Source organism: Octopus bimaculoides, chromosome 8 (assembly GCF_001194135.2).
Source record: "Octopus bimaculoides isolate UCB-OBI-ISO-001 chromosome 8, ASM119413v2, whole genome shotgun sequence".
NCBI classification, from domain to species: domain Eukaryota; kingdom Metazoa; phylum Mollusca; class Cephalopoda; order Octopoda; family Octopodidae; genus Octopus; species Octopus bimaculoides.
Window position 1 is genome coordinate 73,725,688 of NC_068988.1, and position 21,628 is coordinate 73,747,315.

At 34.8% G+C, this 21,628-nt stretch overlaps 1 protein-coding gene across 4 annotated transcripts in view; it reads right to left on the reverse strand.

The window, feature by feature from the left end:
• The window catches only part of LOC106871809 (probable mitochondrial pyruvate carrier 1), a 70,172-nt gene that overhangs the window by 11,842 nt on the left and 36,702 nt on the right, over positions 1–21,628 (reverse strand). For 3 of the 4 annotated variants that reach the window (XM_014918458.2, XM_052970174.1, XM_052970173.1), the window contains exon 3: positions 16,638–16,718. In XM_014918458.2, the coding sequence (XP_014773944.1) occupies positions 16,638–16,718 (81 nt within the window). Of the gene's footprint in view, positions 1–2,740; positions 2,866–16,637; positions 16,719–21,628 lie in introns of those variants that run through there. The other variant, XM_014918457.2, reaches the window with a different exon arrangement.

Sequence of the window (21,628 nt, forward strand, 5' to 3'; positions counted from 1 at the left end):
GGGGGGGGTTCTAGGTGATTGAATCAAGTCTAGCACTTATTTGAATCTGGTACTAATTATATTATTGATCTTAATTTAACAAACCACTCAGTTGTGAGATGGAATGAAACAATATAAACAATAGATGCAGATGCACACGAGTAAGTACACATACACTCACTATAGTTATGTATATATTTAACATGTCTTTTTTCAGAGTTAAACATTAGAAAATAAATAAAAATGTATAAATTTATTTTAAAATATATGAAACTCTTAAAATTGACAAAAAGTCATTTAAAATGTATGCAAATCTAACCAATGCTTCATAAATAAAGTGCTTTCTGCATCGGACTGTAATGAAGCATTTTTTGCTGAAGTCTTTCATTGATATCAATACATATTTTCTTCATTAAGACTGCATCTCCTTGATCTAAATCACTCTTTTTCGCTAATGTCTCTTCCTTTTTAAATTCGTAATAAGTTTCCACAAATTTGGGTGCATATTAGTAATGGAGATTTGCATTGCATTGTGGAACCCTTCTATGCTATTGTTTGTTCTCATCATATTATTCTAGGTTCTTTCAAAAACATTCCACAATTCAATAGGAAAAGTTGGCTACATTCTTCATCTTTGCTCACCTTGACCTAGTTTTCCTCCTATATAGTGAGCTTCAAAATATGATACAAATTCTTGGGGCAAATCCTCATCATCAGTTAGTTCAAGAAAACCATCAATAACATCCTGCACTGGAAGAAATGCTAATGCAGTGAAGCATTTGATTTTGTTGTTAAATCCTGTATCTGTTTGATAGTGAGAATTTAAACCTAAATCCACAATGTGGTGATAGATATTCTTAACCATATGAAATAAACAACCTGTAATATTTGTTGTTGGAAATATATCACAAAAAGCATTGATAGTTGCTTTCTCGAAATCAACCATTAAGGTTTCAGGCTCTAATGATGGGTGTAAGTCATTCAAAGTGCTAAAAAGTCTTCTGTACTTTGTGATTTACTAGGTAGCAAAACAAAAAGACGAATTATGCTAATATTTTGTATAACAATATCTAATGTGAACAACTGATAATATATATCTCCAAGCCCAATCCTTATTATTCTCAGGGACATCTAAGAACCCAGCTTGTGTGCAAAACGCTCAAATTCTCTCTGGATTACCTTCACCACTATCATATAATAAAAACTTCTCACCATTTTCAAGAAATCTATATTCTTCAGGTATTATATACCCACTTCTTCTGGTTGAGATCAGGGAGCTTGGTTTTTCGTTTGCTTCCAACCTCTAATATTGCAAGATAATTGCAATGACATCAGCATCAGTGACAACGCATTATCATCTGAACTAGATGAAATTTCTGCAATTAATGGACTGTGCAGAAGTTTGTGAATTAGTGGCTGGTGATTTCAATTTTGTTTTTGCAATGGAAACTTTTGGTTTTGAAGGATGAGAAGGATGGCAATGTTCGCTGAATGTTTTACATATTGATAAATTATTTTCCAGCACTCTTGCTTTACATTTTCTATTTTCACATTTCTAATGTTTTTTCACTGTATTTTCTATCTATCCTATAAACAAAGTTAAGATCATCAACTAATTTTACACCGCCTCTGATAGTTCCCACTTGATAGACCATTGTAATGGGTTGGCTGCACCAAAAAATACTGTCAAGTGAATAAAGAAATTTTAAATGAGTTAAGAAATTACATTACCCACTTCTTATTGGTTGAAACAATTATATACCAAGGGGAGCAATTCATCTTTTGTCTTGTGGCAAACTTTCCTATGGCCAAAAATCCTGCGGCAAACTTTCTTAGAACCAAAATTACAAACCCAACACAGAAGCCCTCATATCTAAAATAACAATTTGATAAGATAGCCCAAGCCATGGAGAAGGCCTCATAATGTATATAAAAATCATGCATTTCAGTACGATAGATATCATAAATTAAACTCAACTGATACCATGGCATAATACACGTTAAAAATGCAAAAGCCAACAATAAATTTAAGAAGCAAATAATCTGAAACTCCTTTCTACAATTAACAACTTAATAAAACTGGTATATGCTGACAGCAAACAACACTACGTGTATTAACATAATAAACATATATATGCCAGCTCTAATCCCACCAGGTTACTCATCCCGTACACAACAGCTCAACTCACACCAAAATACTATCAGTGGTGGAAATTTCAATGTACAAATCCAGGTACAAAAACGATAACATAAGGGGTGACTACTTTGTAATTCTACATATTTGGTATCAATTGATAGGCGAATTCTCTCCCTTATTAAAACAGATTTATTATTTTTTTATGCACCCTTCCGAAGCTTAGCCAGGCTCATGGACCCGGTTTCTATGGCGTACGTGCCCCCACCACCCAGCTGGACTGGACACCAGTCTATCGCAGCGTTACTCAAGAAACAGGAAGAAAGAGTGAGAGAAAGTTGTGGCAAAAGAGTACAACAGGGGTCGCCACCACCCCCTGCCGGAGCTTCGTGGAGCTTTAGATGTCTTTGCTCAATAAACACACACAACGCCTGGTCTGGGAATCGAAACCGCAATCCTCTGACCGCGAGTCCGCTGCCCTAACCACTGGGCCATTGCGCCTCCAATTAAAACAGATAATGCCATAAAATTTATTCAATGGAAGAAGATGCAGTAAATGCTTTCTATCACTATTATTATTATTCAATATAACAAATATGGAGAAAGTTCTAACCTAGAACAACTTACCACCATTCCTTCTCAATTGGTGTCTGCATCTTCTAAATTCAAACACTGTGCATGAACATTTGGAAAATTTCTTGCTAGTATTCCAGATCTCATGAGTTTCATGATGCATTAGAATTTACTGCAGATTGTGGCAAAGAAATATTTTCTAAAGGACATTTAGATTAAACCAGTTAATAAGGTTTTGTGAAACATCAACTTTATATATAATTTGCAAGCAACAGCAAATAGAATCCATAAATCAATTTCAAAAAATGTCATCATTACAGTATATTTCAGAAATATCATTGGGTATAAGGTTCCAACTACTTAAAAACAAAATGCTTGACTTAGAAATAGTAGAATAAAAAGCCAGAATATAAAATTAGCTCAAAAGCTAGCATTCATAACAATATTTTTATAAATACTACTACAGTTATAAAGGAGCATATCAAACAAATTATTTCAGCAGTTGCTTCTCCAAAGTGTTTTTATGGAGAGTATACATACAAACACAGAAAATATCTATCAAGAGATGCCATATGCTACAAGGTTGAGAAAAAAATATTTCAGGTGTGTAAATCAGATAGCCAATAGCCTAAATATTAATTTCTTCACATTTATCAAATTCTTTAAATTTAACAAAGCATTGTTTCTCTTAAGAGTTCATTTCCCTTGTTAATGTTAAGAAACCATTGTTTGACAATAAACCATTCAGAAAAAATATTTCAAAACCACAGGATTTGTGAAGTTGACATACTATATGTTGGACAATTATATAAACAGTAGTCACTGCTGAAATCTAATACTTGGCCAGGAGTTCATGTCTCAAAAACTTTCAGTTAGATTTAGTTCAATGGCTTTGAAGATTCCTAGTGTTGACAAATTTTACTTGCCAGAAGATTCAACTAGTCCGTTAAATGATGATGATACTAGTTGAATCTTCTGGCAAGTAAAATTTGTCAACACTAGGAATCTTCAAAGCCACTGAATTTAAATCTAACTGAAAGATTTTGAGACATGAACTCCTGGCCAAGTATTAGATTTCTGCAGTGACTACTGTTTATATAACTGTCCAAATTATTCACTAATTTGATACAAATGCCAAACCTATTGTTATAATAGCTCAAAGGAATTCTATGGACAAGTAAACTTTCATCAGAAAAGAGGTAAACTACTTATTTGAAGTTTTCATAGAATCAAATAATTCTCCAAGAAGAGCCCAAGTTGTTGTAATGAAAAATGAAAATTGCAAAAAAATAATTTGTTACTGATTTTTTAACCAGTGTCAACACTTAATGTATTTTTATTGTCTATTACTGATGAGTTACTATATTGCAACATTTTTATTTTCCCATAGTTGACATGAAACGTGTCTATAGCTACCAGATCACCCTTACATTGCTTTACAAGGTTTGAGACAATTGTATCACTATACAATGTATGCATTTGGCCTTATTAACAGAGTAGCATGTTTTCAACAAGTGATAAACCAGATTATCTCACAGAATAATCTTACATCTACTTATTTGAATTTACATGACATTATTCATCATCCTCATTTTACGTTTGTTTTTACATGCAGCATGGATAGAACAAATTATTGTATATAATAATTCCATTAGAAACCAATATAACTATCTAGCAAACAACGCATTTCAGTTTCCTCTGTTATTTCATTCAAGACTACAAAATAACACCTGTTCCTCATAGAGTTTCTACTTAAATTGCCCTTAATTACTAGTTCTAAATAGGAACTTGTAAAACGTCATTGGGTTGCTAGTTCATTACAATAAATAGAGGAGGCATTTTTCTGAGAAAGTAAAACCCATAAAGAAATGTATCATTTTTCCTATTCTTTAAGAAGCAGTTACTGCTTTCAAAACTACTAAAATCGATGAAGAAAATGCTTACCATCATGCTCATGACAATTCCATTTGCTGTTAAGATCAAAGCAACAAACATTGTTTTTGCCACACATTACCACCCACTCTTTGCAAAAGTAAACTGTAGGATTCTTCTATTGAAAAAGAACCCGCTGTAATTGTTGAGTGCATATGTAAATGGCAACACACCCAAATTTTGGAGACTAAAAAAGCATACAATTTGAGTTTGACGAATTGCATAAACACAAAATAAAGACTCACAAGATATTATACTGGAGGGTCAAACTTTCTCATATAATTTTGACATTTTCTGCAGATGAGGGAAAGAGAAGGTGTAAACTGATGTCGTGTAAAATGTGCTGTTCAACTCAACCAGTCTGAAAATTTCTTCAGTGCATTCCTGATAAACTATGCCAACTACATGTGAGAAGATTGTTGCATTATGTAAAAGCAAAAAAACTTCCATTCTCTAAGGATGCTTTTCAAATCTGTTAAAACTAATTAATATGCTGCAAATTAAAACCTAAAATTTACAATCCTACAGATTGTAAGCAGCCAGTATCTCAAAATGAACAACTCTCGAATTGGAACACCCAGTGTTATCCAGTGACAGAAGAGCTGTTTACACCTAACCCAGTAAGAAATTTTCTAAATCAACAAAGAATTGTACAAAGTAGAAGCATTATTTGCAATATTAGAGGAAACGGAAATACAGAAAAAAAAAAAACACTTAGACTATGGTTAGTACTGTTAGTTTTTAAAGTAACAAAAATTTTCCTGAAACTTGTCTGAAAATAGTTTAAGAGCACCTAATCCAATTTTTGTTTTCTGCTCTCAACCATTGAGACTACTCATGGCTGTTTTAACATTTTCTAGCTGACATTTCTCTACCTTCTAGTTAACTTAAACAAGCCTGTTCTCATTAAAAATAAAAAAAGCACAATCATGCAAAAACAACCCTTTAGTACAAAAAACTGAACTGCTGGAATGTAACAACAAATTTGCCTGTTTGGAAAAATAATGAATTAGTAGATATTGTTTTTCCATGCTGGCATGGGTTGGAAAAGCTCCAATGTCATTTTTGCCATTATTTCTATAGCTAGACCCCCTTCCTAATGACAACTACTTTACAGTGTACAGGGTGCTTTTGTTTTTGTACCATCAGCACTAGTGAAGTTACCATGTAGCTTGCAAGACAGAAAAGAACAGGGGGGAAAGGGGGAAAAATCCTACTATTGAGAGGAAGTAATTGGGAGAGAAAGTAGGTGGTGGGTGGCTGTTGAAAGGCTAAAATACAATAGAGGGACAAGCACAGGTGGCTTGCTACAGAGGAGATAAATGACTGAAGGAGATAAGAGGAAGGTAGTGATGGGGTAGTAGAGCAAACTCTCAAGGAACAAGAAGGTGAGCGTAAGAGAAAATATGTATAGTGAGTCATGAGAGGAAATGAGGAAGTGGAAGCTTTCATAAGTGTTAAGCAGGAGTAAACAGGTAGAGGTAGGGGTAGAGGTAGATGATGGGAGATAGTATTGTAGAGGGTAAGGTGGGAGATATAGGAGTGGCTCAGGAAAGAGAAAAGAACAGTAAGAAGTGGGATGATGTGCGTGGTGTAGGTGTAGGAGCAATGGAAAGAGAGATATGGGGATACATAAGGGGCTAATGTAGATGGGTCATGATTGTAGACATGGGAGGGGATAAGAGAGGTGTTTAGAATGGAGAATAGTAGAGGGGAGAAACAACAATGACTGAAGGCCCAGGAATGAGGTAACTGGTTGAAATAGTGGGGCAGGGACAATGCGGACTGAGAGTGGCTCTTGGGAGGAGGTTACTGTTAGGGAGGGGATAGATTGTAATATGTGCTCACAAGTGGGTACAGCAGCCAAATAGTATCATAGGCGGAAGAGGGGTGAAAATTGGGCGGAGGAGAATGCTTGATGTCTCAGAGAGAGAGGAGGGAGGAGGAGTGACGGGGTTTCACACATACAAGCACATCACAATGTCTGACAACTCCACCAATTGCTGACTTGAGCTCAGATCTTAACAACACTTTCAACTTATCTGATTCTTCATTCCATAACAATATCGTTTCTCAAGAGGGAAAACTCTTTAACAAACGGTGATAATAAGGTTAATTTACAGGGTTCTGTGATACCTATCATTGCTATTAAACTTTATAATTCTAACAGACCTATTAAACAGGTTTAAAAAATTCAATTCGTAACTTTACTACTACTACTACTACTACTACTACTACTATTATTATTATTTGGGTGAAATGCTTAACAGTATTTCATCTATCTTCAAATGCCACTGGGACTGACTTTGCCTTTCATCCTTTCCAGGTCGATAAAACAAGTACCAGTGAAACACTAGGATTGATGTAGTCAACTAGTCCCCTCCTGCCAAATTTCAGTAGAAAGGATTATCATTATCATTACTATTATTATGTTAAATCTAATTTCAGGTTGGTGTTATGCTATACAATCTCAAAGTTTATTGTTTTTCTCAAAAGAAAGTGAATGTTGTGATTCTATTCTGAAAGTCTGTAGTGCTTTCTCCTATAAACCTCTCATTCCAATTAAAAACTATATATTTTCATGAAATACAATTAGTCTAGTATAAAAGTTATAAAAATATGACTATCAAATGAAATTGGGCAAAATTTACTGTTCAATATTATGAAAGTTGTCAAAATAACCAATTCCTGAGCATTGATTTCCTAATTAAGTCGCAAATAAATAATAATGAATAAATAATTAATAAATAAAGCCACTGAATTCTAACTCACCACTTGAGGTACTAACAACCATTAAGCTTAAAAGTTGAAAGAAAAAAATCCAAAGAAATTTACTTCATAAAATTAAATTTATAAAATAGTGCAAACAGGAAGTCATTTGACAAGATCTTTCCAAAATGAGTCTAAACTTAGTTCCTCATACAAAAGATTACTTAGTTCCAGTTTTTGATACCCAAATTAATAACATCATTTGATCTGAGGTTGTGAGTGGTTCAGGATTTAGCAACAGGGCTTTAACCCTTTAGCATTTAAACCAGCCATGTCTAACCCAAATATTTTATATGTTCAAAACTAGCCAGATCTGGCCTCTCACATCTACCCTAGAATGTCATTCTAAAAATAAACAATTACATCAAAATCTCAAAACTACAAGATAATGCATGATTAATTCCAAACAATGTGAATAAATAAGCATTATATTTGACAGAGTCAATCTGAATACAAAAGTGTTAAGACTGTAACATGGAATTGGTTAGTTCTCTTCCTTAAGCTAAATAGTGTTGTACCTCATTTGTTGAATAACGTCATGGTACTCAGTTTCTATTATCAAAACTTATGACAAAAGCACCACATCTCAAATCCCTAAACATTCCAAACAATCAAACAGACCCACATACAAAAAGAACTTTCAGTACAATACTATTGACATACACCTAAAACACATCAGGCTTGAAAGAATCACTACACTCACCAACATCAACAATTGTTCATATTAATACTGCTATCAAGAAGAAACCTGAAAACTTGTTAGTAACAAATAAGGAATATATTCAAGAATATTATTAAGAAAACTGCTTAGAATAAAGTGTTCCACTCAACTACTACTAAAATAATAGCTTGCAGAAGACTAGAAAAAAATTTTGAAACATTGGCAATAGGAATTTTCATTTTCTAAAGAAAGCAAATGGTTAACAAAATATGAAATATATAAACTGGAGAAAATTCTTATTTTAATAAGTTTAAAGGTAGCTGAAGCTTCATTCTATTGCTATTCCAAGTTTCACAAATTAGAAATCAATCATATATTGAATACATTCTTTCTCTTTTGACTACTTACTCCAATATACACATATTCAATTTATAGTGATTATAAATTATAAGTGATTATAAATGATAAGAGGAGATTAAACAAATGTGTCCAGTCACAATAATGCATAACACACTGGATCCAGAGATATTGCTTAGTTTCATATATTGAAGGAATCTATGACAAAGAAAATTACATGTTAAAATATGTAGTGCTTTTATATGTTTTTAAAACCTCTACATCAGCTTTATTTAGCAATCTAATAAATATCTCCTGGGTGTTATGGAAAACAAAGAATAAAATCCAATTTGGAATCTAATTCTTACTGAAAATTTTTTAAAACTCCATTTTGCAGCTATTATACAACTAGAGGTACTCTCATCGGATGGTTATCGAGCCAGCTTTGAGAAAGAACATTATCTCTAATACTAATTTCAAAGGAATATTTATGATACATTCAAAAGAAAGCATAACTAGTTCTTATATTGAGAAAGATTAAGCGCTATAGATATGTAGCTGAACATGTGAAAGTACAGGGTGTTCAGGCTATATTTGGTGATTTTTTTATGACTCCTATTTTCAAGAAACAGCTTGATGTATTAGCGAAAAGTGAACAGCGTTGGAGAGCATAAACATTTAAGTTGTAGTTGAGAAAAAGTTAGCTGACATGGAGGACTGAAAGCTATCTGAATATTGGAAAAGAGTTACCTGTGTCATGATGATTTGTGCTGGGTATCAAAATGCCAACATCATAACTGCTGCTCAATGCTCTGTGAACACGGTAAACATCGTCCAATGTGATGTCCCATGTACCATGGAAACCAAGGTCCTCCAAACTGTGTTCTTTGGGTGTGTCTCCAGTGAGGATAACGCTATGCCACCCCACATCTTTGAATAGGGCCTTAAACTCAATTCAGACAGCTATGCAAAGCTGCTGAAGACTGTGGTCACATCCTGGCTGAAGAAAGTTACTACTGGAAGGCCATATGTGTGGCAGCAGGATTCAGTTCCTTCACATACCTCCAAAATGAGTCAGAAGTGGTTGTCAGAGAATTTCTACAGCTTCACCAACACCAATTTCTGGCCTCCTAATTCCCCCAATTGTAATCCCATGGATTACCATGTGTGAGGTGCAGGCCAAGACATGGAGGTGTCCAAAGATTTTCCCAGGGACATAGCGAAGAATGCATGCACCACATTCTGGAATTGTCTTGAGGCCACAGTGGAAGCTGAGGTCAGCTACTTTGAATGTTAGCTCCCAGTCATAATCTAGTTGATACTTTTTGATTTCTTTTAAATGCTTTTATTTTCAGATGGGAAATGGTCTTCTCTTTTTTCTTTTATGCAAACTGTCAAATATAGCCTGAACATCCTGCAAATACTTTTTTTTTTTTTGGTACTGACAAAGAAATTTTGTTTTATTACAATGGTGTCATATGAAAGGTGAGTAAAAAAAATATTGTCACGAAAAAAATTATTTCAATGTATTCAAGCTAGTTCAAGTATAATATCTAATCTATGGTTGTGTGATTAAAATGTTAACTTCAAAATTGTTGTGGAAGGATTCCAACCACCCACTAAGTGACTGAAAGTGAATGACACATTGCTATAAAATAAATAACTGTCAGTATTTCATGGTAAAGCAGTTCACTGTGAGCCATTGGCAGAGAGTGCTTAACCTTGTGTAACAGTAATCGTAGTGCATCATGTGAACAGTTTCTTTCCCACTGCTTCATCAAATTATTTATCCAACACCAGGATATAAAAGTGGCAATGAGTTATTCAAAGCTTGCAGTGGAAGTTAATTTTTTTTTTATATACAAAACCAAAGAAAAAAAACATTAACATGGAGGTACAGTTACAACAGCAAGAGCAGCAACAACAACAGCAGCTGCAACAGCAACTACAACAGCAACACTAACAGTTGCTGGAATTAATGTTGAAGAAGTCTGAAAATACTTCAGATTCTTACTCGCCAGACAGCATAGCAAATTCAATTGAAGAATTCAGCTATAAACCAGAAGAAGGGATTACCTTCTCTGCATGATACAAAAAAATCTTCAAAGAACAAAGTAAAAATTGGACAGACAAGAAAAAAGTATGACTACTTTTAAGAAAGTTATCCCCTGCCAAACACAAAAAATATAGTAACTATATTCTGCCAAAGAAACCAGGTGAGATCTGTTTTATTGAATATTTTCAGTGACAGAAGTTCCCTGTTCAGTACTCGCTGGCAGTGTTTAAATTTGGTCAAAAAAGATGAAGATTTCTTCACCTATGCCGGGGTTGTTAACAGAGAGTGTGAAAAATTCAAATTAAATGAATTAACCCTGGACATGTTCAAACATCTAATTTTTGTTCAAGGGCTAACTGCAAACAAAGATGCAGATATACGTTCCCAGATATTAATAAAATTAGAACTGGACCAAAAATTAACTCTACAAGTAGTAGCAGGAGAATGCCAGAGGATTATAAATCTAAGACATGATGCAGATAAAATTGATGAAAAAGATTGCTCTCATATTCATGCATATCGACCAGTAATGGATAAGAAAAAAGAGAAAAAATGTCAAGACCAAATTCATGTTGAGTGCTGTGGTCTACATTTTAAAAGCAACTGTCCGTTTAAAAATATAAAATGCTTCAAGTGTGGTAAGATAGGTCATAAAAAATCACACTGTAAAGCAAAACCTAAAAAATGGTTCATCAGAAAATATCATGTAAACAGGTTATCAGTGACAAGAAATACGAACGAGCCTCAAAGGAAATTTGTGAATGTAAAAATTAATAACACAAACGTAAAGTTACAATTGGATACAAGCAGTGATATCTCGATAATTAATGCAGATACATGGGAAAAAATCAGGAGACCTAGATTAAAAGAAACTTTGAAAATTGCCCACAGTGTTTCAGGAAAAAAATTACATTTTAAGAGTGAAATGATAAGTGATGTTACATTTCATGGAAAAACCTCAAAAGCCAAAGTTTTCGTATTGAATAATAAGACAAATTTATTTAAAACAGACTGGATGGAATTATGTCACTTATGGGACTTCCCTATAAATCTTTTCTGCAAAAACATGAAGGGCTTTTCCACCAGTTGTCAGACAAATTAAAAAAAAAAATTTAAAAAGATCTTTCCTGAAATTTTGTCTGACGAATTAGGTTTGTGCACCAAAACAAAGGTGAAGTTTCAAGTAAAAGAAAAGGTTACACTGGTATTTAAACCAAAACGAATTGTACCTTTCATACCATTGAAACAAGTCAACATTGGATACACTTGAAAAGCATAGAGCTACTGAAAAAAATTGATTATGCTGAATGGGCATCCCCAACAGTTTACATGATAAAAAAAAAACAATAAAATCCAGTTATGCGCGGATTTTCATCTAGTTTAAATGAGTGTTTGATGACACATAATTACCTGCTACCAAGTCCAGAAGAAATTTCTACAAAGTTAAATGAAGGAAAATTTTTTTTCAAAGTTGGACCTATCTGAAGCATACCTACAGGTACAAGGTGAAGAGGGGTGTTCAAAACTATTAACAATAAACACTCACAGAGGAGTATTCAATAGACTTCCTTTTGGTGTAAAGGTAGCACCAGGTATTTTCCAGCAAGTTATGGACACTATGCTAGCAGGTTGGGATTTCACAATAGCCTACCTGGATGACATGCTCATTAAAAGTGAATGCTGGGACCAGCATGTAAAACATGTAAAATATGTGTTCAGAAAAATTAGGGATTATGACTTCACTTTGAGTGAGGAGAAGTGTGAATTCTCCTTACTGAAAATAAAATATTTAGGGCAAATCATTGACAAAAATGGATGTCAACCAAATTCATCAAGGGCATTAACAGTATGCCCCCTCCAAGAAATATATCTACCTTACAAGTTTTTTGGGAACAGGCAAATTATTACCAAAATTATATACCAAATATGCATAAGGTAGGAGCTCCACTAAATAATCTACTAAAAAAAATGTAAAATGGAATTGGTCTGAAAAATTGTTAGAAGGCAGTCAAAGAAATTAAAGAAATATTAACATCTGATTTGTCATTAGCACATTTCAATCCCACAGTGGAGATTGTAGTAGCTTCAGATGTCTTTGAGTACAGTATTGGAGCAGTAATGCTACATAAATATAGATGGTAACATAAAGACTGTGGTTCATGCTTCACATTCTCTGCCACCAGCAGAGAAAAATTACAGCCAAATCGAAAAAGAGGCTCTAGTGATTATTTTTGCCACAAAAAAATTGCACAGACTTTTACACAGTAGAAGTTTTCCACTACAGACTGATCATCATCTGTTATTATCTATATATGGGCCGAAGAAAGGAATCCCCACCCATACTGCTAATAGGTTGCAACGCTGGGGTACTATACACTGTTTATCAAGACTGATTTTTTTAAATGCTGAACCATTTGAAGATACCATGATTATTGCGTTGCAAGCGTAAAGTGAAATTTAAAATGTTTTGTGTAGTGTCATATGTGAACTGCCAGTTACATTACAAGACATAAAATTAAAAGTAGAAAATGATCAATTCATTAAGGCAAGGCTAACACCTCAGACATAGGAAAACACTCTTAAATTGAAGATGCTCTCACTCAGCAAGAATAAAACCCAGGTAAACTAAATATGGCATACATCAAGAACTATGTCAGATCTATCAAAACACATATTCAAACTTCCACATTATCTATTTATGACCTAATTATAATTTCAAAATTACCAATAAGGCAAACACACCCTTATTTTAGGTCAATCTTTCTACTAAACTATCAAAGATAATATGCTCTAACTTGGAATGCCAACAGACTGGGGTACAGACTAGATGTTGACTCAAAGACATTGATAAAGTTGGCCTAGATTTCATTGTGGGGTTACTCATAGCCATATGCAGCAGTTTAAGCGATTTTGACACCCAAGGAGTAGCATTCAAGTGTCTCTGGAAGATGAACATATAAAGTGTATCTAATCACACTAGAATAGTATCTAGGCATGTATCAAAGTAATACACATGCAAAATTTCAACCTATTACATCAATTATTCTCAGAGATATTGTGACCTAAAGATTGAGAAAAACGTTGGAAATGGTTGATTTTCCAACAATGTCCAACTACACAAGGATAATATCCACATATTAGCGAAATATTTGCAGTTTTGCACAGTCTAATAATGCCCAGAGGCATATCCATTGCTATTTTTCTGAGATTTTGCTATCTGAAATCTGGGGTGTTAATCTTGCCTTTAAAAAAATGAAAGAAATGCTGAGGGCTAAAAGAGATAAAAATATGCGTTTTTCTGAACACAACACAAATTCAAATCCATTCTTAACATGTGACAATGTGTTGATGTACGCACAAAGAGTCATAGTGCCAGCCACACTGCAGAAGTGATTACTAAAGGAATTTCACATTGGTCACCTAGGGATTTCAAGAATGAAATTGTTAATGAGAAGTTATATATATTGGCCAACAATGGACCGTAACATTGAAGAACTAGTGAAAGCATACAAAGGCTGTGCCCTAGCTGCAAAAGCACCTACCACTAAAAGGCAACCGTAGCCAAAAACAGATATTCCATGGTCCAGACTACATGTTGATTATGCAGATCCACTCAAGGGTTCATATTACCTTGTTGTGGTGGACAGTTTTTCAAAGTGACCTGAAGTGCATAAGTGTAAAAAGACAACACATGTGGTTACAGTAAGTTTTGTACACAAATTGTTCACCAGATATGGCATTCCTGACACCATCATGTCCAATAATGGAACTCAATTTACTTCAGATGAGTTCAGAAAATTTTGTAAAATGTTCATAATTGAACATGTGACCACTCTGCTGTATCATCCTAGGTCAAATGGCCAAGGGGAGCATTTTGTTGACACTTCCAAGAGGGCCTTAAAAAAGGTCAACAATGAAGTAATGGACTACCTTGTACTTCAAACAATTTCTAAGAATGTACTGAGTAACACCTAATCTGAATACTCCATCTGGAATGTTGCCTGAAGAATTGATGTTTGCTAGAAAGGTCAGATCTATCTTTCATAAGCTAATACTGAGTGAAAATGGGAAAAAGGTGAACAACAAATATACTTCAAAATTTTTTAAGTTAGGTGACAAAGTATTTTTTAAAACCTATAGATATGATAAAGAAAACTGGGAGGATGGTGTAATTATTAAACAAACTGGAAGAATGTTATTCCTGGTAAAAGGAAAAAAAGACATATTAACCAACTTAAAAAAAGATTCACAGAAAAGCAGTTACGAGAAATGAAATCCCTATGGAAGTATTTCATGACATGTTTGAGGTACCAAACCCAAAGAATTTGAAATTACATGTTCTAGCACCAGAAAATGGAAAAAAAACAGAAACACTGGAATTGAACCCTAAGCGTAAGAGATATTAAAACTCTGAGTGGAGTTTAATTCACAAAAGGGGAGAAATTAGGGGAGACTAAATCTAAAAAGGGCAGATGTTATGGAAGGATTCTGATCACCCCCAAGTGAATGAAAGTGGACTGACACATTGCTATAAAATAAAGAACTGTCAGCAGTTCATGGTAAAGCAGTTCACCAAGGATGAAGCATAAAAATGATTGATATATTCACATTAGTATTTGCCAGAATGTATTAAGAATGAATAGAGATGTTATTGCTTAAATTCTTGCTGTTTTGCATGCACATAATGAAAAACCAAAGCTGAGAAACTGAATTTGTACGTGTTTAATATACAATCAAACTGAGTAAACTCAACCCAATCAACTAGCCCTCAACACTCCACAGACATCCCATACATTAAACCTATATTAACTATGTATTGATCAAATCACTAGTGAGTGACTGAACTGAGCATTGAAGTTTCCTATAGTTTTAGAATTATTAATTCTTGGTTCATTTATCCTTAGTTAAATCTTTTAAGTTCTAAATGTTTCCTACAAATCTCTAAGGCAAGCTGATAAATAAGTATCTTCAACAAAGATGTTGCACATGAAAGATTTACAGAAATAGACATTCTGAAAGTATCACCATATTTCTATAATGATACTAGTTAAGATGACAGACTCAACAGAACAAATTGAAATGCTGAACTTTGTAAGCTTATTTATAAAGTAATATGATATTGCAAATGTAGTGAGAACTTAATGAAAGTCAAGAAACATAACTACCACATTTAGCAGCTGACTAATTCAGCTACACTGAGATTTTGCATAAAGAAGAATTCACTAATTCTGATAAAATTTGGGATTAGCAAATGTAATTTACACCATCTTCTATTAGTATATGGTTCACATATTTTTTTTTATATTGCAACTGCAAAACTTAACTGTAAATGCCAGCAACATCAGTTGAAATCACAGTAACCAAACATCTAGAATTTTTTAGATTGATAGCAAAAATTAATAAATTCACTTCAACAATAACTAGGACAATTAATGTAAAATGATCTTAGCAAGGGTTATAGCAAAGTTCTTGTATAGCTTCAAAAAGCAACAAGAAGAAATAATGCCTACAAGATAACAAGTGTAGTTATGGTGAATGGGCTTGTCGCCAATTAACTAGGTGAGTTTTTCTGTTGAGAATATTTAAGTGTGCTGCAGATACATGCAGAAATACTGAACACACTTGAGCTTTGTAAAGAACTACAGCCACCAAATGAAATAAATTGTAACAGTATATCTATGCATGTGAATATAATTCTATTGCATTTCATTTTGTTTGTATAATCAATAGGTGAATAACATGCTGAATAATATTAGGTTACATAATCAATATGCAGATAATTTATAAGAAATGAAAAAAATCTAAAAGTAAGAATATTTCTTTTGCTTGGTAATTATTGGTTAAAAAAAAAGGAGACTCTTTAGTTTCTACAGTGTTTGCGATATTTGTCCAGACACTGAAGCAAATCAGGCAAACACACAACAAAAACAATGACACCTAATATTTGAATAAAAAATCTTACTATTTCTTACTGATGTATGCAACATGTTACAGCTTACTCTTCTCAAAAATGATAAAAAGATAAAACATTAGTAGAAAACATTCCTTTGAAATGCTACCATAATTAAATAACTACAGAATTTGTAAGTTTCTAGAAATAAGTATTTTATTAAAATATTTCATATTATAAGAAAAGAAACAAGATATTACAAAACAAATTATTAATGTCAAACATTATTTAAAAATTATGTCCTTACCAGTTGTCATCTTCCCACTGATGAAATCTGGATCTTTTTTAATGTCTGCTATGGCAGCCAGTGGAAGGCCCCAGTTGGCAACTGGAACAATAAAATAAGATATAATAACAATGTTATGATACAGCATAAAATTGGCAATGGACATCATCATCATCATCATTTTGAATGAGTTTTTCCATGTTGGCATGGGATGGACAAGCTTCTCCAGTACAGTATCTTGCTATTTGTTATATGGTCATTTGTCATCATCTATTTGTAGAATCCAATTATCCAACATCATAGGCCAAGAAAGAAGTTTCTATGTGGTTGCTTGACCTGCTAAAATTAGCTTCCAAATATCCCACAAATTACACCCTCCTGTCTTAAAAAAAGGGACACAGTGGATAACAGAATCCTGGACTTACAAAAGAGATGGGATGATCATATCTGGAAACCCTTTCATCATTGATCAAGAGCAGCCTGGAGGTTACCTTCACTTGGATTGTTTAGCACATCTTTACTCAGCCTCAGACATACTATATATCTGTACAGCACAGTCACCGAACTTGTATGTTGTTTCATCTACTACCGAAATTTTGTTTTTTATTATAGCTCATCTGTGAACCGTCATTCTTGCATGTAAATGTTATACATCCACCAGAGCATACCTGCTTCATTTTTCCTTTCCAGCAAGCACACATTTTTCTCATTGAGTGCCCATGTTTCTACACATGGGCATCATACAACCTGCCCTGCACTTAGAGAAAGAAACCCTTTATTTCTTTCAGAATAGTCACCTGAACTTTTTCAACCCTACAACACCCATTGCAGCCTAATAAAGTCACCTAGGAATTAGAAGCTCTTGATAGTATTCAGTGATCTTCCTGGACAGTTTAAAAAATTCAGTTAACGAGTGCTCTTACTACTACTAACTATTTTTGAGCACTCGTTACACAAACCTTCTTCACAGTATTAGTTTTTATTCAGTTACTGCTGTCCTAGATGGATGACCTTCACTACTACTTGTCTCCTCTGTGATTAAGGCAGAACCTTTTGTTTTTTACACTGCTCAGTTTGTTCAGAGTACTCAACTTCCTAGATGGATTGCCTTCAATACAGCTTGGTAGTCACATCTTTCCATGATGGAGAGAGTAGATTTAGAGAGTTCTTAGTTTCTAAGAGGATGTAAAGGAAATGAGCAAAAACTGTTTCCATTATGAGAGAAGAGAGACTTGTAATGGTAGTCAGAAAATAACAGAGTCTCATTTCCCAGTTAGCTGGGAATTGAGGCTGTCGTCAATGATAGTGGGAGAATGTCTTTTTTTTCATTTGGACATTTGTTTTAAGAGATAAAGTCTTGTCAGATTCTAGCAAAATTGTTCAAGAATATTTCATGAACAAAATTGATTGATATTAATTCTGCAAACAGTAAATCTAGAATTTTTCTGAGTGAAAGTTCTAAATAAAAACAATAAATGTAAATATTGTTCACTTAGTTAATCTTTTCCCATCCATTTCTTGCAGTACTATAACATCTGATCTACACTTTACATCACTCAGTCATTCATCAATGACAGAAAGATGTTTTTCTTCATTTGGACACTCCTTTCATCAATGTTAAAGGTTTTTTTGGAAGCTAATGAAAATGTTCAAGAATATTAAACTTATATCCCATACTAAATCAACTCCAGTCTTCAAAGATTTTTTTGTGGCCAATATCTATACAATATCACCATCTTTATGCACACTTCATGCAGTTTGTCTTTTCACATGGTGAGAGAAGTTTCTTTTTAATTTTTAAGAAAAGTAATAGATCTTTGAATGCTTCAACACACTTAGCAGATAGTTTCTGTTATTTAAATGATCTAAGAAAATATCTAAATAACAGAAACAATCTTAATACATTTAGTGAGCTTTCTAAGCAGTTCATGTACTTCATTTTATGGGTGATTCATGCCCCAAAGTCTGCTTAACATGGTTTCTACAGTTGAATGTTCTTCCTAATGCCAACCACTTCACAGTTTCTTTCATTGTGCTGCTTTTGTGGAACTAGTATTAATGATGTTACCATGAAGCTTGCAACACTAAAATTCTCTTTGACTAAATGGGGCTACAGTAGAGAAAGAGATAAGAAATACAGGTGCATAAGAAATTCAGGTATGAGTGTATGGGAAGAGTGAGATATGACTGGAGATAGGGAATGGGTGTGAGATGAATATAATGAAGGACAGTGTTGAGGGATGATAAGTAGAGATGATAAGAAAGAGTAGGTGGAAAAAAGAAACTGGGTAGGGTTGAGGGGTAGACATAGAGACTGGTGGATAAGGAGTGAGAAGTGACCTTTGATACATGAGTTTGGGGAGATAGGGGAGAGTAAGAAATTAAATAATGCAGAAAGGAGAATAATAATAACTATTAAAGTCAGGGAGAGGATGAGAGAAAGAGTGGAAGAGATGACATATTCAGTAGGCTGCAAAGTGAGTGGGTGGAGAAGCAGGCATACTACATGAGAAGAGTGAAAAATGTATAGTAGTGAAGAAGGAAAGACAATTTCATGGCTGAGGAGTATGATCAATATAAAATGTGGGTAGAAAGACAGTAATAAGAATAAAGGCTGGATATCAAGTGAAACTGTTCTGGTAGTGACCTTATGAAGTATGCAGTTCTGCTCACATTTAATAACAGCAACACAACACTGCAGGTTAAGAGATGATGGTTAGTAGGAGTGACATGAGGAGGAAATGGGGTGAGAGGAAATTGTGTGTTTGTGTGTGTGTGTGTGTACACACACACACACACATTGTGCTTCCAGAATCTCAGTTTCACTGAGATGGGCGGGTTGACATCTCACCTCATTCTAGTTCTTCCCCTGGAGACCTGGAGATCTGGACCAAACCTGACTAAGCTATCGGATGTATTGGACCATACGGACCTATCTCTAAAGGCGCTGAGTTGCAGGCCTAATTTTCTTTTGTTGATTTTTGCCCTTGTCACTGCCTCATACTCCCTTAGAGCAGTGCTGATCAGGTCTATGTACCTGGTGTTCAACACTATGGGGGTGACATGGTTCTCCATGTCCTAGTTCATGTAGAATGCCCCTTAATGCCTCCGGTTTCTGCAGTAGTGGTTCTGGAGTGAGCACATACAGAAGAGACAGAGACAACTTTCACAGACCAAGCACATGACACTGAATGGTTCCAATAGGTGAGAATTTACTCACACTACCAAACAAACATTGCAGTACATTGCAGCAATCTGGGCATGGGAGATGGGACCAAAAACAGTTGCCATGAGAACAGCTGTCAAGTATTGGTGGTTGACCCTATCAAAAGCTTTTGATTGATCCAAATTGATCAGAGCCCCACTCACTCCAGGTTCATTACCCAGCCTTTCTATAATGTATCACATGAGGTGGAGCATATTGTAGATAAATCTGCTTGGGATGGTGCATATTGCCAATCAGTCCCTCAACAAGTGCCAACTTCTTCATTAACACTTATGTCAGAATTTTGAAATCTGCATTTAACAAAATTATAAGCCTAAAACTATTTATTTGATCCCTTTTGTTTGGGTCCTTTCTCAGTAGTGCTATGGCTTTTGGTTCATAGAACTAGGAATTCTCCCATTCTACAACTTGTAAATATCTGCCAAGAGACCTCCAAGCATGTGACATATAAATATAAATTTATATGTTGTAGGATAGACCATCCAAACCAGGAAATTTGCCTCACTCACACCTCCTGCAGCCAATCTTGTATGTTCATGGTTGTTTTCAATTTTGCACAACACTGCTTCACTTGCCAAGAGTTGCAATAGACCATCAAAGTAGGTACTAAAGTCCATCCAGTGTTCCAGTTCCCCAATTGTTCCAAACAGTTGTATGAAGAGCTGCTCAAGTAACATGCACCCATTTTGGTCACCAAAGACCAAATCAAGGCTTTGTTGTCATGTTGTGCTCCTACTGCTTGGGCACATTAAGTGGCTTTCATTCTCTTGCGTCCTAGAGCAAAACAACTCAGACTTCCTGCTTAGCAATGAAGAATTGGTTAAAGGCTAATCTTTCTGCAGGCACATCAGATGTAATGCCTTTCCTAAGCGCCTCTTCAAAGTTTCTATTTTCTACTGTTTTCTTCTATCGTTACTGCCTTACTAAACCCAATTGATTCTATTCTAATCACCTTTTCTGGTGCAAGCTACCATTTGTTGCTGACAACTGACCCCCCTCCCATCAATGCCCACTTAACTAATTCGTTAATTCAATCTCTGTAACATTAGTACACCAGGAGTGATACATTCATATAACTGGGTCCCTGCCTTCAGGGGCCTATCTAGGTTGACTGTACAAATCACAAATTTGTGGTTTGTGTAGTAGGAAATTTTAAATAGTGAACAACCCATGCCATCTTTAACTACAAATGTATAAAATACTCCATCTAGATACGACCTTAATGACCCAATGTGGTTTTTCCATGTCCACATTGGCACATTTGGGAAATTCAGTGCGTACCTGTCAGACAATCAGAAATGTCAGAAGAGGCTGGGAAAGGCTCTTACACCCTTCTTCTATCAGCTAGCCCTGTACAATCCAAATGTGGATCGAAGATGGCATTCCAGTCACCCACTAGCACTAAATATTGGGACACACCCTGGAAAAACCCCAGATGCCTAAAGAAATTCAACTGTCATGCCCCTGTCAGAGCATAAACAGCTTACTAGTTGGAAGTGACCTCCTTCACTACTGTTCCCATTCAGGACCATCAACTTACCTTCTGGGTCCATGAAAATGTTCTGTACCATGAGATACATACCTGAAATAATACTGCAGTTTCCCCACCCCACCCCTATTCCCAATTGACATGGAAATAAACAATCTTGTACTCACTGAAAATGAATATTTCACTTTGGCCACCGCATCTGAGGTCATTGAGCAGGTGGTCCTGTTTCCAAGACAACCTGGCATTCCCATTGCTTATTCTAAATAAGGTTATGTTTGGCAGCAGAGGAGGAGGGTG